Genomic DNA, 21,360 nt, shown 5'->3' on the forward strand with positions numbered 1-21,360 from the left:
GACCGGAGAGCGTGACCTTTTGAAGTAAAGTTCACTTTGTTTCATTAACAGCGAAAAAGTTCAGAACCAAAATGTCTTAGGTGATTGATTAATATATCACAAATCCTTTTTTCCCCATCCCAACTGAAACAAAAACATAGGAAATCGACAGGAATCTCTAAATCTGAACTCTACTTAGCATAACATTTTATTTTAAGACATTTTGGGAGATCTGGACGCATGTTCTTCTGACCATAAACTCAAACACCCTCTGTTTTGCTGCAACAATGGCTGTTGAACTGCAAAGTAGGACAGAAAATAATAACCAAGCCATTAGAGAGTCCCTCCAGGCTTTCACAGCCCTTTTACATGAGTCTTGTGGTTAAAAACGCTGCTTTTCAGACCACTTTCCACAGTAATTGTGATGCAATTATTTTGCAGAAAATTGCAGGAAATAGCAGAATTGCAAGTCAGAGGACAGTCAAGTTAAAATGCGTCATCCAGTTCGTTGTTTGTTGAAAAATACAGAGTGAGTCATGAAGCTCTCAAGCTTGATAATGTGACTGCAAAAGAACATGGAGGCTCCATCTTCACACTTTACCCTCTGCATGTTTTCTTTACTGTCCTGCGTTCTGAGACAGATCTTGATGATGAAGAGCGCTTCTCCTTCCTTTAGCAGAGGATGAGGAGCACAGGAGGCTGCTGTTTGAGGTGGATTTCCAGCTGCAGGACCGTGAATCACCAGCGGGGGCAGCAGAGGATAGTGACCACTCTGCGAGGTAAGCCGTGAAATAATAAACTTATAAACTAAGTCAATCGATCAACTGTCACATAATTTTTTGTTCAATCACTGGTGTTTTTCACATTATTAAAGATCATTTTAAAGACTGTTGGGAATCGTGCAGTTAATGGTGAGGTAAAAAGACTTCCTAATGCAGTCTAAAACCATCATAGCTGTTTACTTTTATGGTTTTGCACTATGTCTTATTTCTTGATTTTATTTCATTTCTACTACATTTGCAATTAATCAAATTAAAAAATAATTGAGAAAATAAAATTTCCATCTTTCATAATGATTTCTTCAAAAATGTGAAACGCATAACATTATTCCGAGGAAAAGACTTCAGCCTGACTCCACTGATTCTTGTGAGAGGCCTCTTTTTTCCACAGTCTGAAAACTCCTGATTTAAATACCTGTTTGAAAGAAAAACACAAAAAAACTGGTAGTACCGCTTCACTGCACTGGATTGAGAAAAAAAACAAAAAAAAAACTATAACAACTGTGCGTTACAGTATCTAAAGCAGGTATTCCTCCATGTGGTGACAGTTGATTCCGTTTGATGATAACGGCATGTAAATATCACTTCCTCCAAACTTCATCATTAAAACAATAACATGCATGGACGCTGCAAAGGCTTCAATTAAAAATGAGGCTGAGATCAGTCTTTTTAATAACCTTTATTGCTGAGATCTTGATAGTTTATTGCTGTAGACACAGAAGTTCCTATGGTGGAAAATGCTCTAAGATTGTCCATCTCATCAGAGAATAAGAGTTCAGCTCATATCCATGTGAGGAAGTCTTACATAACTGCAGGAAAAGCTGTGTGAATGCATAGCTTCTGTCTCCTTCGTACAGTCAAAAGTCCAAGATGTACAGTCGCTGCTGCGTCTTACACAAGTCCGCCGTCCGAGTTGACCTGGACCATTTTCTCTAAGTCCTTCTTGACGTCCGGGAAGCCCTGCAGCGCGTCCTGAAAGTCGTTCCAGGACAGAGAAAAGCACTGGCAGTCTGTCAGCGCTTTCACTGTGGCCAGATGTTTGCCTTTGGTCAGCACGCACGTCTCTGTTGTGCACACAGAAGGAAGCACAGGGCCGTGTGTTAATGAGAGAGTAAACCCCCGGTGACGGGGATGAGATCCGACAATTAATCCCAAATTAAATAACTCGACCTTGCTGAGTTGTTTTGGGAGGCCTGCTTAGCTCCGCCGAGGTAAGCTGCCAAAAAGGTTGGGAACTGTTCCCAATTAAAGCTAGAGAATTAAATAAATCACACAAATTGGAGACGGGGATTTATTCACATTGGGTCAGTGGTCTTCTTTCTGCTTCCACTCGGAATGAATGCAAACTGTATTATTAGACACTGGTCAAGAAAATGATGCAATACTTTGGTCAAATCTGTTGCATAAAAAAAATAAAAAATAAAAAACCCTACTTTAAACAGAAGAAGTTCGATCTCAGTTAGTATCCGCTGTTTGGAGCAAATGTGTCTCAGTGTATGCAGATGATGTGGTAGTAAATATACGCTTTGTTGAAGAAACGCTGTTAGATTTTCAGATTAAATCTGGCAGTAGCCAATCACTGGGCTCCTGACATGCTGCCAGCTGAAAACGCAGACGTTTCTCTGTCTGGTATTTTGATCGTCAGTAATCGGTGTGGATCCGACTGACTCACCTCCGAAAAAGTCTCCGTCACACAGCTCCCTCTCGTAGGAGTCCACCTCCACCAGGACCTGCCCGTGGTCGATGAAGAACATGCGGTCTCCGGGGACGTTCTGCCGGACGATGACGTCCCCCTCCTGGAAGACCTCGTACTCCAGCTTGAGGAGGATCACGTTGATGAAGTTTTCGTCCCGGTTCTGAAACATTGGCACGTTTCTGAGCAGCCGGCTGCACATCACCATGACGATTTGCTGAAAGATGAACGCAAAACGGTCAAAACAGAATCCAGAGGACAGAGACGTTAAACCACAAACTGCAGTTTACCTCTTTGAGTGCAGACGACACGGTGTCCATGACCTCCTTCTCATCGAACCACTTCCCTCCGTAACGGGCCTGGTAGTAGTTGTTGATGCGAAGCTGCAGCTCCGGCGGGAGTTTCATGAAGGCCATGTAGTGTTCCAACCGGCTCATCTGTGGAGAGCCGCCATGACCTCGGTTTACTTTCATTCATGATGGACCGCTTTGCTTCATGAAATATCCAAATGTATGAAAACAGATCTATTCATGGGAGACATTGAGGACATGTTCCTCATGTCCCTCCATGAGGGGGATCCAGGGCGTCTCCCCCAGATGACTGGGAAGATTTTTGGGAAAATTCTGAAGCTAAATTTGTAACATTACACATCATAGGTCTTGGTCTTTAGTTGGGATTTCTGTGGAATGGTAGGTAGGTGAAGGTGAGGGGGTGAACATGCTGAAGGACAGTAAGTGTCACCCATGAGGACCTTGCTCTTGTACTCTTTGGCTGCCGGGTCAACGTTGACGATCATGGCTGTAGCGTTGGCCACCAGGACGGTGTACATCAGGCACCCGGACACCATGCTGACCATGACGATCCACATTTCCACGTAATCTGGAGAGCAACACCAAAACATACGTTTAAGGGCCCAATGGCACGACAATATTTTTAAATGAAAACAGAAAACTTTTGTTTGAGACACATCTGAAAGACACTCCGAGTCCATCTCTGTGGAAACAGTGTTTCTGAAACGCTGCCACTGTGCACTACGGCAGGAGTGAACAGTTCCTCTGCTCAGGCGTGAATTGATCAACAGTAACAGCATTAGTGTCACTCCCAGTCCAGATTCTCCTGATCCTGGTCCTGGTCCCAGTCCATATTCTCCCAGTTCTGGTACTGGTCCCAGTCAATATTGTCCTTGTTCTGGTCCTGGTCCTGGTCCCAGTTCCTATTCTCCTGGACTTTGTAGTTTTACCCCCAAATTCCACATCTTCCGTCTGCGGTCCGGTCCGCGCCGACCCCCGCAGCAAATACGTTGCTATTTTAATGACTGTAGCTGATTCCACAGCCTCCATTGCGCCACGTTCAGCTCCGTGTGGGTCCGCTCCGCTCTGCTCCGTCAGTCCAAAATGGAACCAAGGTCTGTTTTTCTCTCCAGTCCGGTCCGACCGGATCCGCACGCATAAATGTCCACAGTTCAGATCGTACCAAACAGTAAACAGAACTCCAACAACCTCTGGCTTTATACAAAGTGAAATCATTTTATTAAAAGTTTTATTAAAAACTTTAAACTGTTTAAAGCTGTTTTATTTGTCTTCACATTAATTTTCAGGTACATCCCAAATAAACATACCATACCGATTAAAATATACACTTTAAAAAGCTGGCAAACAAAAATTAAAAAAACACTTTCAAGTTTTATATGACAAACTTCTATTTTGCCTGTAATCAAGCTATAGTCGAACGTTTCTGAATGTTTACACAGCTGCATATATGGCCTAATTTTAGGCTATTGCCCATAAATTTCGTGTTTTCTACAAAATACATATTCAGGACCATGTATGCATTTTATTCTGGATGGCCTGAATGTGCTCCTCGCGCATGCGCTTCTCTGCTTCTCCGGCCGGGCGGAACAGAGGCGCAGCGGAGCAATGCGGGCGCTGTGGGTTTTGAGAATACGGGGCGGAGCGCAGTGGAGCAGACCAGACCGGACCGCAGACGGATTATGTGGAATTCCTCTGTTAAGAGTTGACAGTCGCCACAACAACAATCCACCTTGGTGGTCCATACCAACGTCCGTGTTCTCCCACTGTTAATGTTTACAGTGTATTGTTCTCCGCAGCGCGCATGTGTGTGTGAGTGTCAGTGTGTGAGTGTGAGTGTGTGTGTGTGTGTGTCTGTGCACGCAGCAGCATCAACTCATGGAACAAAACATGAAAACTCCATCGTCAGTGGGGCAATTAATTCAATTCAACGCCTGGTGCTTCAAAAAGCTGTAATTCTCACTTGTTGGAGCGTCCATGGAGCCGTACGAGAGGGCGATCATCTGGGAAAGCGCTCGGAAAACTCCCCAAGAGTATTTCACAATTACCGTGGCATTCTGGAAGAGAAGGGTTCAATCTGAGTGGAAACGCCTCATTATAGACATTGATGTTTACACACGGCCTTCATTCAGGCTCTTTATCTGGGTTTGTGACGCGAGTCGTTACCATCAGGTTCTCTTTGCGGACCCAGCAGTCGGAGGGAAACTCCTCCAGCATGGGGACGAAATACTGGATGCAGCCGTTCCAGTGGCACAGCAGGAAAATCATCATGAAGAGGGACAAGATGCGGAAGAACAGGCGCACCACCTCCAGGTTGGCGTTTGACACCTGACAGGGAGAGACGGCGTGAGACGCGGCGTCACGTCAGCAAATGGGGAACCCTGCAGGTCAGCGGGGGTTTCTGTTGAGCTGAGATGTGCAAAAGTATTGAGTTCAAACTCCGTCTGTCCTTAAAGCCTTCACGTTCACTGATTCTGGTGTCAGATTGTCTTTATAATTCCATCCATTAAATCCAGGTTTGAGACCTCATTCAATCAGTCATGTGTGAAAACAATATGAGAGGAAATCATGAGGCTGTTTTAATTGCCAGCAGACGGCAATCAAGGCAAAGCGTGTGTGACAGCATGGAAACACTGCTTCGCAGCGTTATTCCATCACCTGAAGAGAAACGGGTTCATTTTACTGCTGTCTGCCATTCAAAACGTCGACCTTACATCAGATCGCTACAACAAGATCAGACATGAGCGGTCAGACTGGCTGTAAACAGGCCCGGAGTCAGATTACCCAAACCAGAGGTTTTCGCCAGCCTCACTACGGCGGTCCGCTAATATGAGAGGATCTTCTTTTTAAAGCAGCATCATAATAAATACCTCGTAACAGACCGTTTTCTATATTTCTGTAGAAACATGAAGTAAAATCTATAAAAATCTATCTTGGTAAAAAAAAAATTACCATTTATTATGTGTTATTTTATGTAAAATAAGCACTGACCGTTGTCAAAGACTCACCATTTCAACTTTTTTTCATATTTGGTATGAATTATATTGAAGTCCCAGATGTCAATTTTGTGCAATTTCAAGCGTTCATCTCTGATTTTTATTTGTGGTCCTAAAAGGATATTTGATAATAATCTTTACTTAACTAATTAATTAATGAGAAATTCATAATTTAGTAAATGTCCACCTGTCCATCCATCCACTCTTCCATCCATCCATCCATCCATCCATCCAACAGCGCATTGAGGAAACATGGCAACAATCATGAAAAATCTAATCATCTGTCTAAATGCATTACAGAGAAAACTTATTCACATTTCTTCAACCACAATATTGAAACCTTCTTAGCTTCATTGCAAAACATTCGAAACTATGATTACTCCAGATTTATTAGCCTGGACAGATCAGCAGGAGACTAGTCCGTATCCTAATATCAGTAAAATACATAAACTTTTAAATCATTATAATTGTGTTTAAACATGATCAAATGGCCTCAACAAACTCTTAATGTTTACCTTTCACCTTCACTAAAACTCTGATCTGGACACCCAATTTTTTCAAGACATGCAAAATGTAGACCTCTGATCACCTCTTAATTCAAGGAAACCGCCAGTAAACATGCGCCATGCAGTATCAAGGTCAAAACCAATTTAAATACAAAATGTGTTTCTCGATCGCTGACACAAAAATTCATAACATCTGTTTGATTTTCTTTAAGTCTCTCTTGCATGTTCCAATTCTTGGTTCCTGAAAATACTTATTGCTATTTTTCATTACCATAGCCTAAGTATCTGTTGTTTATCAGTGAAGCATGACGCAGCTCCAGTTTTAAATCGACCTTGTTGGGTGATTCAGAGTCGGATTAGTCACTGGAGCCAGACGGGGTGACGAGGTGTCGGCAGGACGGAGAAAGGCCGATTGAATTTCGGAGGGCAGCTCCATCTGATATTCAGACTTACTTTCTCCACTTCGTTGAAGAACCGGACCAGTCTGGACACTCGAGCCAGCCTGATGAGGCTGAGGATCCGCACGAACATCAGGATCCTCATCATCTTGTTGGTCTTGGAGGGGTTATCCTCATTTTGGTAGTGCAAATCCTGGGATGGCAAAAAGAAAGATTTGGTTTTCACGCTTGACAATATTATGAAATTTTTTGTACCTTACTGGGATTGTACTTTTAGCTAATTTTATTTGTTTACTTTTTTTTTTTGGTCGCAATTTTGTTTAATTTGCTATAATTTCCGATGTTCATTCATGAACTTTGTGCTACTTTCCTCAACCAGTCCAAAAATGTATTTATCTGAAATGTGCATGTGTTGGTTGGTTTGTCGTTTGATTGGTTGGTTGCCTGGCTGTCTAGATGGTTGTTGGTTGATTGGTTTGTTGATTGGTGTTGGGTCCAGCGTTATGCAATCCAAACTTGTCCAAAGCTTGCGAAAAGATGGGTGCAAAGATGAATAATACTGATGGAGCTTTTGATGTTCTTCACTTTTTGTGTGTGGCACATATTGCAAACATTGCTCGATATATTGTTCTCAAATCTGTAACATCAGAAATGAGTGTATTACACTTCAAAAGCTGGATTTATTGCAGGTTTGTGGTATTAAATCACTCTGAATGATGACTATGTAACTAATGAAGTCACGAAATGCCTGATCAACAGTTCACTTCCATGCTTCCATGCTCAGTGGAGGTGGAATTTTTTCCCCGTTTGGGTTTTCTTCATGAATTTGTGTTTATTGTATGACTCTCTTTGAAAGCCCTGCAATTAAAATTAGATATCTGTTCCTGACGCACACCGGACTTCAGCAAATAGCAGCTGAGGCTGACTGCAGTGTTCATAACGATGACTTGGTCAAGCTGAGTGAAGAAGACACTGTGTTTTTGGAAGCATACTTTCATAAAACACATTCATTGTGGACTTCTATTGCTCACCTTATTTTTATTTTTGACCCATTCTAAGCCACATGACGTGACACACTTCAGCACATTGTTGGCTTTTGCCACTTTGACAGTGTTCATAATTACCGCAAACAAAAGTATGTAGCCGATTGGGAAAGCTGCTATGACGTCTGGAATGAACCAGGTCCTCAGGTAGCTGACGCGGATCCGCTTGATGTCCAGGATCGCTTCCTTTAAAAGAAAGGAGAGTCTCAGACCGAGCTGATAGATGGCAGATGAATAACAAAACACTTTCCGGGGAGTTCATCTAAAATCAAGCAAGGAAGTGATGCCAGATGTCACTGATGAACGTCTCCAGAAGAAGAATAACATTCATTTTTCAGCTTTAATCAGGTGTTGCTGAAGCACCTGCATGGATATTTACATTGGACAAACGCCTGCTCAGTTTAACTCCTACCACTAAAGCCGTGAATGTGAAGTTGTCATTATAGGAGTAGTGGTTAGCACTGTAACGTCACAGCAAGAATCTGCTTAGAGCACAACCTTGTAGGGATTTCTATATGGAGTTTGCATGTTCTCCCTCTGAATGTGGGTATTCAGGTTTCCCCCCACAGTCTGAAGAAATGTGTATTAAGTTCACCACAGACCACCAAGTAAAGTTAGTAATAAAGTTAGTTTTAATGTCTTTGTTAATTGGTTCTTTACTTCACTCTTTTGTTCCAGTGTTTATGAGCTAGTCCGTCAGTCAGTCACTTTGTTAATTTGCTAGCTAGCTACCATCATTTGTTCATTCCTTTGCTTTGTTGTTTATGAGCTAGTCCGTCAGCCGGAATGAACAGATGAACAAAAAAAGCATGGAAATACACAAATAGTTTTTATTTGTTTAATTTGCTCATTATGTCGCTTCTTGTTCCGCTGTTTATTAGCTAACAAGCTAGCTTTAGTCGTTCATTCATTTGCTCATTTCTCTTTTGTTTGGTTTCATAGCTTGTCTGTCAAGTCAGTCAGTCGGTTAGTTAGTTAGTCGGTTAGCTTGTCCTTGTGTGTGAGTGACCTGGTGATCTCTCTGCTGTTTCGCTATCGTCAGCCTTGCAAACCATAAACTGCTGTCATCAAGCTAAATAAAGCATAGATTATGGGTGGACAGTGAGATGTGAATCTGGCTAAATCAGTTCGGTGACAGTAAACAGCACAGCACAGAGTGAAAAACACCAGAGAATAATCATTTGTGATTGGCAAGATAGAGGTCACACACCATGAGCCAATGAAAACAAATAGGGTATCATCTGCATAATGCTTAATTGGAAAAACCATACTCATCATCTATCGCGACCATCATAATCCCTGTTATAAAATCACACAGCAGGTGCCAATTTTGCCCGTGTCCGTGGGCAGAGAGCGAGAGGCTGTTAATCCCGCCCTCCGTGTATTGAGTAGATTACAGATGGGGCAGAGATGGATTGTGTGCGCCTGCCTCTGTGTAGGGATTAAAGTCTTTCAGATTGTGTCTGAAAATCAAGAGGGGCCTCCCTCTCACCTCTGCGTCTTCTGTAATGATGCCCATCCGGAAGTTCAGAGCCACGTCTATGAGGAAGAGCGTGTCTGAAAACACGTTGAAACTCTCCCAAACCAGGCCGTTGTTTCCCTCCAGGAAGGCGATCTCCATGGGAATCCCAATCAGGTTGAGGAACGTGATGGCCATCATGCACATGATGTAGTAACTCCTGCAGGGGAAAATAAAGAGAAAAAAAAAGAAAAAACATCACAAAGAAACATATGCGAGCATGTGTGTGACTGCTGGATAACCCTCAGATCTCGTTACTCAAGTGGGTTCATAGTGGAAAGTCTCAGTTCATTTGCCAGAAGAGCTCATTAGACGCGGGCGCAGCAGCCGGTAAGGCAAGCTGACTTATGCACACTAAATACTCCGATACTGTAACTGCGCATCTACTCAGCCCGGGTTCGATTGCCGGGCTCGGATGACTCGGCTCTCTGATCCCAATTGTTTTCACTCCGCGGCGTTCTCACTCCATCTGATCACCTTACACACAAATACAATACAAATGACAATAGTGCACGGATGAAGGAGGGCCAGCCGGCCATCGATGCGCCTTCCTTAAAGGAGTCAACTGATCCATGTGGGGGTTTATTTTCTTCTTCTTCTTCTTCTTCCTCTGACCATCCACAGCTTAAAAATAACATCATGAAATAAAAGACATCCCAGCTCTTCTTTACTGCTTTTTTTCTAATCCAGGGTTGTCAAACATACGGCCTGCAGGCACAAACTGGTCCCCCAGAGCTTCCACATCGCCAGTGGGATTTACTTTTGCATAGTGTAGAAATAATAAAGACGTCAAGAAATTGTGTTGTAGTTTCCAAAAAGTTTCCCATCAAGATGGTAATGGAGTGTTTTCAAGAAGGTCCAAAATCCTCAGAAAGTTGTTTTCAGTGACGCCGAGCACCGTTGTTGTGTAAATGGTGCCATCTATCATTGCTCATGGACTCAGAGGTAAAGCTGGACACCTTAGCACCAAAAACTGAGAGTTAATTTGGAAAAAAAAAGAAAAAACATCCGTGCATGAAGCTTTTAAGAAATCGCACTGAGAAGACAAGATGAGAAACACATGGGAAAGTCAGGGTGGAGAACATGAACATGATTTATGGAGATTTCACTGCAGTTTGCACTGAGAGGCAGCAGAATTACAGCATGGATGGTAAAAAAAAAAAAAAAAAAAATTCTTCAAATTGTTAAATAATAGCTAAAAATGTAAAAAGGGATGTTTAGATATCAGTGTTGGTGAGAGCACAAAAAGATCTTGAGAAATATTTGGGTTTGTCTTCCATTTGTATGGAGGAAGTGAGGGTTCTGACCTCCCTCACTGTGATTTTCATGTTGTCATGTTGTTTTGAACAACTAGAATTAATGTAACTGGGAAAAAACATGCAAGAGCATCAGTTTAATTATTCAGATTAACACCCATTACTCAGATTATTACTGGCATTTTGCTCCAGCCTTGAAGTGGATGACACCTCATTAATTTTGACATGAAAGTTTAGAAATTCCATGCAGAAGAAGCGTGAGGAGAAGTGGAAGTGATGCATGGGGCTGGCCTGAATCTATCAGCTGGATGGAGTACCTCATGAGGCTGAAGGGGTGAATGACAAAGACTCCGCTCTGCAGCTGCCGGATGCACTCCTTCTCCACGGCGATCTCGCTGCCGTACACGTACAGCGACTGTCTGTTGAGCTGCGGCAGCAGCAGGGCTCTCCATCCACAGGTGGCCGTGGTGCATCCCGCCGCGGGACCCTTCAGTTTCTCCATCGCTAACTTCAGTTCCCCGTCCGATCAGGCCATCCTGCTTCCCCCTCGTCGTCTGGGGTCGGACTCCGGCAGCTCTGACCTCCCCTCTTGGTCACAAGGTAATTTTCCATCAAGGCGTCCCAACCTCGGGGCTCATTGAGGGAGTGTTGAGAGAGGCGAGCGGGTGCCCGCCTTTCTGCTGGATCCCTCCCACCCTGCGCCACCCTCCCTTCCTCTCCGCCTGCCTCTCTCTCTCTCTCTATTTCTGCCCCCACCCCTCCCCTCCCCTGCACTTCTTTTCTTTTTCTCCCAGCTCATCAACTATTCAGTATCTGTGTCTCATCCCCACATGAATCAAGCCATGTCAAAGGGCCAAGGTCCAGCTCGCATTAATACTGAAGACAATGAGCCCTTCGTCTGTGTGTGTGTGTGTGTGTGTGTGTGTGTGTGTGTGTGAGGAGAGGATCGCCATCACTGTCAGGTGAAGCTGACATCTGGCAGCGTGTGCTGGAACTAGTTGGGTCCGGGCCGTCTACCTGGACCAGGGTTGTAATTAAACACTGTACTGTGTTACCTGATGCTGAGCGAGCGCATGCAGCTGCGAGCGCGCCCCTCTGCCCCTCCAGTCCGCACGTTTCACATCACAAACAATATCACACAAGACCCAATCGCTGCTTTTCTGTTTTTACAGGATTACGACGTGAAGCACTGAGTGATTTTTTTGTTTTGTTTCGTGGTTTCTTGGAAGAGACGAGTGCCTCGGTGCAAACTGTCGAGATAGACAAAATACCACAAAATGACATGGTGGGATTAGATTGCATGGTGGGATTAACGGCGAGGTCGTGTCTGTTGGTGGCTCAGTGCATGAGATGTGTTTCATGATCGGTGGAGATTATCTCAGATGACTCTTTTTAGCTTTTCAGCACTTTTTCCATTGTTTGAAGACAGAGAGGGGTAGCCTGAAGAAACCACCACTCAGGAGGCTCTATTACAGGAGAGAATAGGTACAGAAATGCTCGGGAAATCTGTAATTTGGATGTTTTCTGCTTAATTTCGAAACCTTTGAAAGGTTGCCTCAACAAAAATGTGTTGCACTAATTGTTTATGCTCTTAAAGTAATGAATCTTGGCTCTGTTTTTCATATATCATCATGATTTTGTGTCTGGAAAGTGATTTTAGGACTCATGAATTTGCATGTTCTACCAGTGAGTGTGTTGGTTTTCTCTGCTCTGGTTTGTGCGTGTGTGTGTGCGTGTGTGTGTGTGTCATAATGGTTTGTGTGAGGAGTAACCAGAGCTGAGAGTTAAAGGTTGTATAGAAGATCTTTATTACTAACAAAAATGAATTAAAGCAAAAAAAAAAAAAAAAAAGGTGTTATTAAGCTGTAGCAGCCTTGTTTTTATCGTGATTGAAAAAAAAATATATTAATCAACTCTGGAGGTTGTAAAACCAACATTACTTTAGCCAATCAATAACGAGGTAGCCTCGTTATCTATTGTTTTCTAACGTGTCAATCAACCTCTCTATATTTGTTGTTGTCATGCTCCTACGCCCTTTTCGCCCCCCCCACGCGCTCCACCCTGCTCCCCCCATGCTAGGCTCTGCTGCTGCCATCAACACCTTTTCACCTGTAGACTTGAGACAGTTTTTCTTAATCATAGCTGCAACGTGCTGCCATTTGGCAAAAATGTATGTTTTAATCTTAAAAACAAGACTTGTATGAAAAAGTCCGGAGAGTGAGAGGAGGAGGGGGGGTTTGTTTACGCCTGCATGCTGCAACCACACACAGATCAGCTGTGAGCTCTGAGCGTCTGCTCCAGTCATGCAGCTCCACACAAACCTCCCCGTCCTCCTCTGATCCACCCGAGAGCACGGACGGCTCAGGGACAGGATTTGGCGCAAGTGCAGGATTTTACTCATATTCGCTGTGTTTTGTGTTGTTCAAGAGGACACTTTGGTAGCTATGTGTTAGCGCTATGATGCTAAGTTGCTACATGCTACTTTCTGCGTAAGAGGAGAAGTTCCTCCGTAGAGATCAGGGGAGGAGGGAGTGTGGGTCACGCATGCGCAGCATTTCAAAAAGGACTAACTGTCACTGGATTTCTCTCTCCATGGAAAGTCCTCTATACAACCTTTAACTGGATAATAATCTGATAATCTTTTAATGGGCAGTTTGAGTCCACTGCCCATGTGTGTCTTTGCTTTACTCAAATTCCACACCTCGTTCCTAAATCTGATGTAAGAAAGAATTAAAATATGCATGAAGACACTTCAATCACACTTTTCTGAAACAAAAACACAGCCAGTGCGTTTTCATCCATGAACCACCCCTCGGCCTACTGAAATCTTATTTTCACATCCTCAGAGCTTTAAAAGCCTCGGACCCCCTCATGACCTGCCAAGGGTTCCTCAGACCTCAGGTTGGGAACCACTTCTCCAGACAAGTCTGGCATCAAGGTGATCATTTAATCTGAAGTAATTAAATTATAAATGGACTAATAGTTTGGGTGCAATACAAATATACCTCATTCTAACTTTGAATGAACAAAACCAATGATCTTATTGTGTTTATCATGATGTGACAGATTGATCAGCCTGAAATGGACTTTGCTCTTCAAATGTCAGCTGGATGCTATCGCCCTTCACTGCTGCCCCTTCAGGGGGGCAGATTCCCACAATAAACAAAGACAGATGCAGCAGAGCCGGAGATAAAAGCATCTCAGAGCGGCTCGTGCTTATTTATGCCACACTACATGTATTGTGATCCCTCAGAAAGGAAAGGCGACACCGTGTTTGAAATGGAAGTGCACATCCAGCACGCGAGCGCCTGCAGAGAAAATGAACCGTGCTCCGGCTTGTTCATTTATCTAGCACACAGCTGGCCCTGGAACTGGAGTCAGTGACTCAGTGCGGCTGCTTACGCACTGCTTTCTTCTGTGCTGACGCACCTCAGGCCCAAACGCACCTCCAGTACTGGAGGACAGAAAATGAACATTTTTCATATTGCAGAGCTCCCAGGCCGCCGTTGTTTATATATAAATATATATTCTGCACACCAGCAGCAAATTAGGTGAGTCTTAGGTAACACGGCGCCACTTCCACCAAAGGTAACTTTTCAGGAAAAACAATAAGTTTTTATATTAAATCTGGTCTAAATTTATGTAACATCTTATTCTTTTTGCTTTTAACTTCTCTAGACTGTTTTAATTAAGTGAGTTTGTGGGTTTGTTGCTCTGTACATACTCATGAAAGACTGCTGTGTCTTCATGAACTCCATGTTCTCACCACGACTCTCTAAAGGCTTCATTTCCTACTTTTTCAGCAATGCTGAGTGAAAACACAAAACTTGTGTTGCATTTTGGGTGCATATTTGAATGGCAACAACGCTCAAGCCACTGAAAACACAACTTTTCGACGTACACATAGTAAGTACATTTGCTATTCTGTGGAAAGTTATGATTAGGAATAAATGAGCTGAATGGGATTGTGCAATCTGAGATCAAAGCTGCCTCACTCTGCATGTCTACTCACTATTTCACAAAGAAATATTTACACTTAAATGAAGAAATACCATGACAACATCAGCCTACAAATTTTACAAATATCCCTGAATTATCAATAGAAAAACACAGTCAAACACCATTTCACTACCCATTTCATAGAAAAACAAAACAGAGTCACACTTAAGCAACTGAAAACAAATGAAACAACCGTGTGAAATGCTGTCTTGTTCTGTGACTAAATATACAAGACATATCAATGCTATTTTTGTTCAATGTACAGTTTCACCATGACGAGCAGAGCCAAGTATTACCGTAATTCTCATAATTTCATTCAGTGAACGTTCAATAAGCAACACATCAATTTAATCATGTAAAATGAGACATTTTAACTTTTTTGTTCTTCACAATTTTGGCTTAAAGTGAACAAAAAACGGTATAAATGTGTTTAAAATACGTCAAAACAGTGGTGACACGCTTATTTAAACTTAAAACAAAAATCAAATGTCAAATACGTACAAAAAGATAGACTGAACGGGTAGTTTGGAAGTATTTTCAGGAGTACTACATTTCCCAGAATTCTCAGCTGTCACTTCTGGTCATGTGACCGTTTATGAAAGTGAACCACGTGACCCACTCCCTCCGCACGCTGCTTTCTGTCTGAAGGTGAAGTTGCTGCTAAACGCGTCTCTACAGGTGAGTTTAACTCCACGTCTCCACCGTTTTCTCCAGCAGCCGCTCTAAACGTCACTGCTCGTGCTCTGCCGGTTCGACACGTTCACGGAGACTTTATTGTGATTGTTTCCGGTGATGTTATCGCCGCTGTTAGCCGCTGCTAGCTAACCTGCAGCGTTATGCAACATCTCTAATAACTACAGAACTAAACACACAACGAGAAACACTTCGATCTGATAAGAGCTCCTCTGGATGGAGTCTGCTGCTCGGTGTGTTTATCATCAGGTTATCGGTTAATCGATGTGATTGTTACATCAGCCGAACCTGCTGCAGCTGCACGTGCATCTCCAAGTCATTTAAATAACACAAGCTCTGCTTTTTCTGTACGTCTGTCATAACATGAAAATAACTTCTTTTTTATTTATTTATTTATCTTATTTTTTTAAATAAATAATTCTGTTGAAATATCTCATGTCATTTTTAAGTATTGGGAATAATATTTTTTATTTTACACTTTAAGCGAGGTAAAGTTCTAAATTTTAATCGTTTCATTGTCCAGATTAAGTTTTTGGTTGGAAAACTACACTTTTCCTTTTGTGTTATTTATTTATTTATTTTTCCTTTTGTAGATTGGTTTCTGTTCATTTAGTTCTATTTTCGGTTCATTTTTAGGATACTTGGGGTTAAGTCCTGAACTGGAGTGTGGGGTCAGCCTGGTTCAGATTCTGGCTGCTCTTCTCGCTCTGGTCATCTTAAAGAGGGCGACACAAGAACACATGCAGTATATAACCAAGTCTTTAGTTTTGTTAGCCACAAGTCAGAGAGTGAAAACAATAATTATAGCAATTTTATGAGCATTGCATGAATATTTTGAAAGTTATTGCAGCTTCAACAAGTTCATACATGCATCTGAGGTCTGGAAAAGTTGAAGTGACTGTTTAAAAAAATAGAACATGTTACACGTTGATAAGTGTCAGATCAATAAAGTGATCAGATCATAAGAGCTTTTCATACAGTGTGTGCAGGATTATTAGACAAGTGATTGTATTTTTTTTATATATATATTTTCCAACTCCATCCTGTAGCGATGTGATCATTGTTTTTGAATGTGTGGTGTGCGTTTGTGTTATGAGGCAGGGTGTGTCCTCAGGAGATCAACACCTACATCAAGGTGTGTGTCACGATCAGGCAGATTCTGTTCCTCAGGCGAAATGGGCTGAAAGAGAGATGTGACTGCCAGAAAAGTAAAAACCTAATCTTTCAGAAGGAAGCAACACAAACGTTGGGTCGTGATCACAGATAGCAGGGTTTAAAGAAATGTGTTGAGGAAAAAAAAACAATGATTAATAGTGTAAAGACATGAGGAGCTCATTTCCTCCCGTGCTGACGTGTTAGGTCTGTGCTCCACAGCTCCCAGCATGTGAGAGGGAAATGAATGATGTGAAGTGAAAAAAAAAGAAATGCATTCCTCCATTTCTCCACCCACTCATGAGTCTTTTATTCTTTTCTCTCTCCCGGTCCAGGTAGAAGATGTCGACCTTGTCTGCAGCCAGCGTGGAGACTCCAGCTGTGGCCGGTGAAGCCGAGCAGAAGAAGCCGCTGAAGCCCTGCTGCGCCTGTCCGGAAACCAAGAAGGTCCGGGACGCGTGGTGAGTCCCGGCCCGGCCTGGCCCTCCTCAGCCGGGAGCGAAGCAGCTGATACTTTTTCCCTGCGTTAAGTGGAAGATGTTTATTTTTCCCTCGTGTTTGTTTCCACCAGCATCATCGAGAAGGGCGAGGAGAATTGCACAGATCTCATCGAGGCACATAAAGACTGCATGAGAGCGCTTGGATTCAAGATCTGACCTGGTTTCTTCTCCTTTCGGTTCCTGCGTGGTGAGTGCTGAAATGAAGTGATTAAAAGTGAGTTTTAGTGCAGCTCATCTGTGTAGGATCACAGAGTAGAGGAGACGTTACTGAAGGAGAAGTGTGAGAGACCAGAGACTTTATTTATCAACACAGAGTAGTAAATCTTCTAAATTCTCACTTAAATTAAAAATAAAAGACATTGCTGGAGCGAAACACTACACAAACCGCTGTCAGGTTCAAGATACTGTTCTTTAAAGGAATACTTCAACATTTTGGCAAATTGGGCCATTTAGCGCAATTCCTTAGTCATTTCGAACAGCATACTTACTTTTTTTGTGAGGGCGAGCTGTTGTTTATTCAGAGGTGAGTCGGGGAAGGTTTTCGGGACGGACACAATGGAAGTGGATGATATTTTTGTTCCCCCTCGTCAAACTCATCAAATACAAAATCCAACAACTCCAAAACACTTTGGTGGACACGTTATAATCTGCACATTCACTACGCTGTGGAACACCAACAGATAATATTGTAGCGTTACGACACTGAAGCAAATACTGGGAACTACTTTTTCTTTTGAAATCACTACGCCCAGACGCCATGTTTAGTAAGTAGTTCCGTCTTAGCAATCTTCGCATAAACAATTCAATCTGATAATTTTGCATTATTATTTCTCAGTGTAGTGAATGTGCGGATTATAACGTGTCCACCAAAGTGTTTGGGGGTTGTTGGATTGTGTATTTGATGAGTTTGACGAGGGGAAACAAAAATACCATTCACTTCCATTGCGTCCATCCCAAAAGCCTCCTCGACTCACCTCTGAATAAACAACAGCTCGCCCTCACAAAAAAAGTAAGTATGCTGTTCCAAATGACTAAGGAATTGTGCTAAATGGGCCATTTTGCCAAAATGTTGAAGTATCCCTTTAACTTGATTCCGTCTCATGGATCGTATTTATTCGTTTCTCATTAGGAGACAGTTTTATGCTGAGTCATTTCCCAAAACACACTCAACGTGCACATCCTGTCAGAATCCGTTAATACCGCCTTTACTGTCCGTCCCGGCGCTCTCCCACAGCTTCAGTCGGAAGCTTTTAACCCAGAGAAGCTCCCTGAAGTGAGGTTCGAGTCCGCCGTGTGTCAGACTGACTCAAAAACAAGCGTGTGTGAGAGTGTGTGTGTGTTGAAGCGTCACAGCTTTGTGATTGTCGTCTGCCTGTAGAGGTCGACGAGCCGCCTCCTAATGTTTCCTGACAGCTTGAATCCAGCCGGGATCGAGTCGGTCTGCTGTGAAATTGGACGTCTGGCCTCCTCCTGACCCGTGAAAACACACAGTAGTATTCAATCCGCGCCGTGTTTTCCTACGCATTCGTCTTTTCCCGGGTGAGAACGGCGTCCATGTGCATTTATAGGCTTCGTCATGTCTCTCGGCGTCACGTAACAGCAGGCGGCGAGGGGGCGGAGTCAGGTACACCGCCGCTCATGAGACTGGCCCGAGGCGTTTGGCCGTGTTCACGTTTCGGCAGGCGGCGCCGCCCGGACGTTCCCTCGCCGGGAGGCTGGAGGGGGGCGGAGTCACCGTGGCTCACAAGTTGAATCACTGAATCATAAACCAGGATTCACCTCTGCTGGGGTCCTCTAGAAAAACTGAATATTTAAAGAAAAAAAACTTTTCTGTTCACTTCAGGAACTGAAGTATCTGAGCTGTAAAGATCATATTTCAGGGTTTTGTTTCTGTTGACTGAAGGTCATTGGAAGACGGATATCAGTACTTTTTTCCACTTGCAGTGTGAACACGGGAACGTTTATCCGCCCTGAAGCTGCAGGACTGAAGAGTGATCAGGTTCCATTAATCATGGCAGGCTGTGGAGGCTTTATCCAGGTTATTACATCAAAAGAAAAATAGTTAGATTTCTAAAACATGTGCCTCGTTCCTCTTGAAATCATCGCCTTGTGCAGCTTTGGTGTGGATAAATGTTACAATCAGGATTGATTCTCACTCTGAATCATCCTTAAGGGTTAAACCAGTTTGAAGAACATGTGGAGGAAACTCGGATATTCGTCCTCTAATGAAGAGAAGTAAACCATGAAGTACAGATCAGGACTAATAAACCAAAATGTTTTGAACCGGAGTGTTTTTTCTTCAGTGTGTTTATTCTGTGAGTGTGTATTGAGTGTGTGTTTTCATGTCTCCTGCAGTGTGTTGCTGTTTGGACGCTGAGCCCGGCCCCCCCTCCTCCTCCACTCCTCTTCTTATTTATACCTCTGCTGGAAGGGAAATGTGATCAGAAGCACTTCGTTTGAGGGATTTCACTCTTTCTGTGTGGACACTGTTTTTTTTTTTTTTTTTTTTTTTTATTGTAATATTTGAGAAATGTGTGTGAGACTTCAGTGAATAAAGTCCTATGCAATGAGCTGCTGGTCGGCGTCGTGAGTCCCGGGCTCGCCTGGAGGCTCCGGTGAAGCCCCGCTCTCCCGGCCCGCCACAGCTGCTCCTCCCGGTATGCTCTTATGCTTAAAAATAACTCCTGCCCTGCACAGTCAATACTTGGCATATCTGCATTCTTCCTCTGCGGCGCGTCGCCGTCACCGAAGTGCGGCGTGTGGAGGAGCGGCGGGAAATGTCAGGCCGGAGGGTTTTATCAGCAAACATCAGCCGATTATTAATGAGGGGAATAAAGACTGAACTGAAGGTCTAGAAGTCAAGTTACATGAAATTAAGAAGGTAAAGGCATGAGAACCACAAGGAGCCAATAAAATAATGCAGTGATTTTAATGGAATCTATTGCCTCGGCTGGTTTTCCTATTTGTTCATTAGAAAATCAAACCACATTAGTTCATTACAGTAAAGTCGGAAATGCATTCATATTTAAATCGCTGTGAACAAGTTTACATTAAATTTTCAACAGACAGTTAAACAACGGTATTTTAAAGATTGTTCTACAGCTTTCTTGCTTTTAGGAAAGTTTAAATTATTTAATGAAACAAGTGACGGTTGTAATAAAACCAGTTAAAACATGAATCCAGTAGAGATTTAGAAACAAAGAAGTTTGATATATTTCATTATTGTGCTGAATGAATTTGGGACAGAAAGAACAATTGTAAACCATTTAATGAAATATCAGCAATAATGGTATCATTTTGTTTCATGTTTTGCCAAAACCTTGAAGCGTTCCTCTCTAATTGCTGCTCTGGAGTCAAATCAGCTGTTTATGAAATGCTGAACCACAATATTGAAAATTGGCACCTTTAATCCTTTTTTTTTTCCCCAAATTTAATGCTCATATTTATACTGTTACCATCGAGGAAAGAAGTATCAAGTTTAGTCTTTGGTGTGTGTGTGTGTGTGTGTGTGTGTGTGTGTGTGTGTGTGTGTGTGTGTGTGTGTGTGTGTGTGTGTGTGTGCATGTAACATTTACTTTAGAGCCAAAACTGTAAACAAAATAACCGAAATATGAGAAACTCCCAAAATTGTGCTTCATATTGTAGTAAAATGAAAAAAAACTTGTGGATTTATGATTAATTTCAGTTGAATTCAGAGCAAACTCCTGCTAAATCATTGTATGACATTTAAAATAAAAGTATATTACTTGTGCTTCTGCAAATAAAAAAGAGAAATTCAAGACTTCATATAAATAGTGTAAAAACAGAATGTGGATCAGCAGTTCTTGGTATATATTTATATTTAAAACGAGTAATCAATACTGTTAAAGTAACTTGAAAAGCAGTTAAGTAGTTCTTGGATTGTTTCTTGCATTTATTTAGTGGATGTGAACTCCTGAGTCTCTCTGCTTTGGTCTGCAGTATTAGAAATATTTGACTATGAATTTTGAATATTTAACTGTCATATCGATATGTTCCAAGTTAAATTACATGCTTTAAAGATTAAGATTCATTATTTCACTTTGTCCAGTTTGCTGCTTTATTTCTGACCTGAAAACTAAATCATTCCTGGGAACTGGACTTTAGATGTGATGAAGTCGAGGGTTGAACCCGGTTCAGAGGGATGTCTGTGGAAGCGTCTCTGTTGAAGGGGAGCTGGAAATGTGAGGCGGTGGCGGCGGCAGCGGCGGCGTGCTGCAGGGTGTTTATACCTGAAACCCGACCTGAGCCGCCGTCCTGCCTATTTCAGGTCCTCTCACCCTCACCCTGCTGCCCGGCTTCGGACCAGGCCTCCTGGAGGCTCTCTGGGTCTGTGGAGGGACTTCAGTCAGTACTGAGTGAAGTCCCTCTCCTCAGCTTCCTGCCGCCGCCCCCCCCCCCCCCCCCCCCCCACACACACACACACACACACACACACTCTCTGTTATGTTAAGTAGCAGGCCTGCTTTCTATCTGTCACCCTCTCCTCCTTGGGTTTCAATTCCAAACATGGTGATCCTT

The 21,360-nt window shown here is 42.9% G+C and overlaps 2 protein-coding genes across 3 annotated transcripts; one reads left to right on the plus strand and one right to left on the minus strand.

Moving 5' to 3' along the window:
* Window positions 1-1,643: 1,643 nt before the first annotated feature.
* On the minus strand, window positions 1,644-11,115 carry LOC115403828 (potassium/sodium hyperpolarization-activated cyclic nucleotide-gated channel 2-like). 2 transcript variants are annotated; one of them, XM_030112840.1, is made up of 10 exons: window positions 10,795-11,115; window positions 9,195-9,381; window positions 7,784-7,888; window positions 6,715-6,852; window positions 4,926-5,087; window positions 4,723-4,816; window positions 3,203-3,330; window positions 2,742-2,888; window positions 2,431-2,668; window positions 1,644-1,822 (listed from the first exon to the last, which is right to left on the minus strand). In XM_030112840.1, exons 1-10 carry the CDS (start codon window positions 10,977-10,979, stop codon window positions 1,650-1,652), a joined length of 1,557 nt encoding a protein of 518 aa, XP_029968700.1. In that variant the 5' UTR covers window positions 10,980-11,115; the 3' UTR covers window positions 1,644-1,649. The 2 variants fall into 2 exon arrangements, with proteins under 2 accessions (XP_029968700.1, XP_029968701.1); XM_030112841.1 differs by having other exon boundaries at window positions 10,769-10,913.
* A 3,966-nt stretch (window positions 11,116-15,081) lies between these two features.
* On the plus strand, window positions 15,082-19,738 carry LOC115403646 (cytochrome c oxidase copper chaperone-like). Its single transcript, XM_030112620.1, has 4 exons — window positions 15,082-15,154; window positions 16,657-16,782; window positions 16,893-17,008; window positions 19,177-19,738. Exons 2-3 carry the CDS (start codon window positions 16,664-16,666, stop codon window positions 16,975-16,977), a joined length of 204 nt encoding a protein of 67 aa, XP_029968480.1. The 5' UTR covers window positions 15,082-15,154; window positions 16,657-16,663; the 3' UTR covers window positions 16,978-17,008; window positions 19,177-19,738.
* The last annotated feature ends 1,622 nt before the right edge of the window (window positions 19,739-21,360 follow it).

Source organism: Salarias fasciatus, chromosome 16, assembly GCF_902148845.1.
Source record: "Salarias fasciatus chromosome 16, fSalaFa1.1, whole genome shotgun sequence".
Classification (NCBI taxonomy): Eukaryota; Metazoa; Chordata; class Actinopteri; order Blenniiformes; family Blenniidae; genus Salarias; species Salarias fasciatus.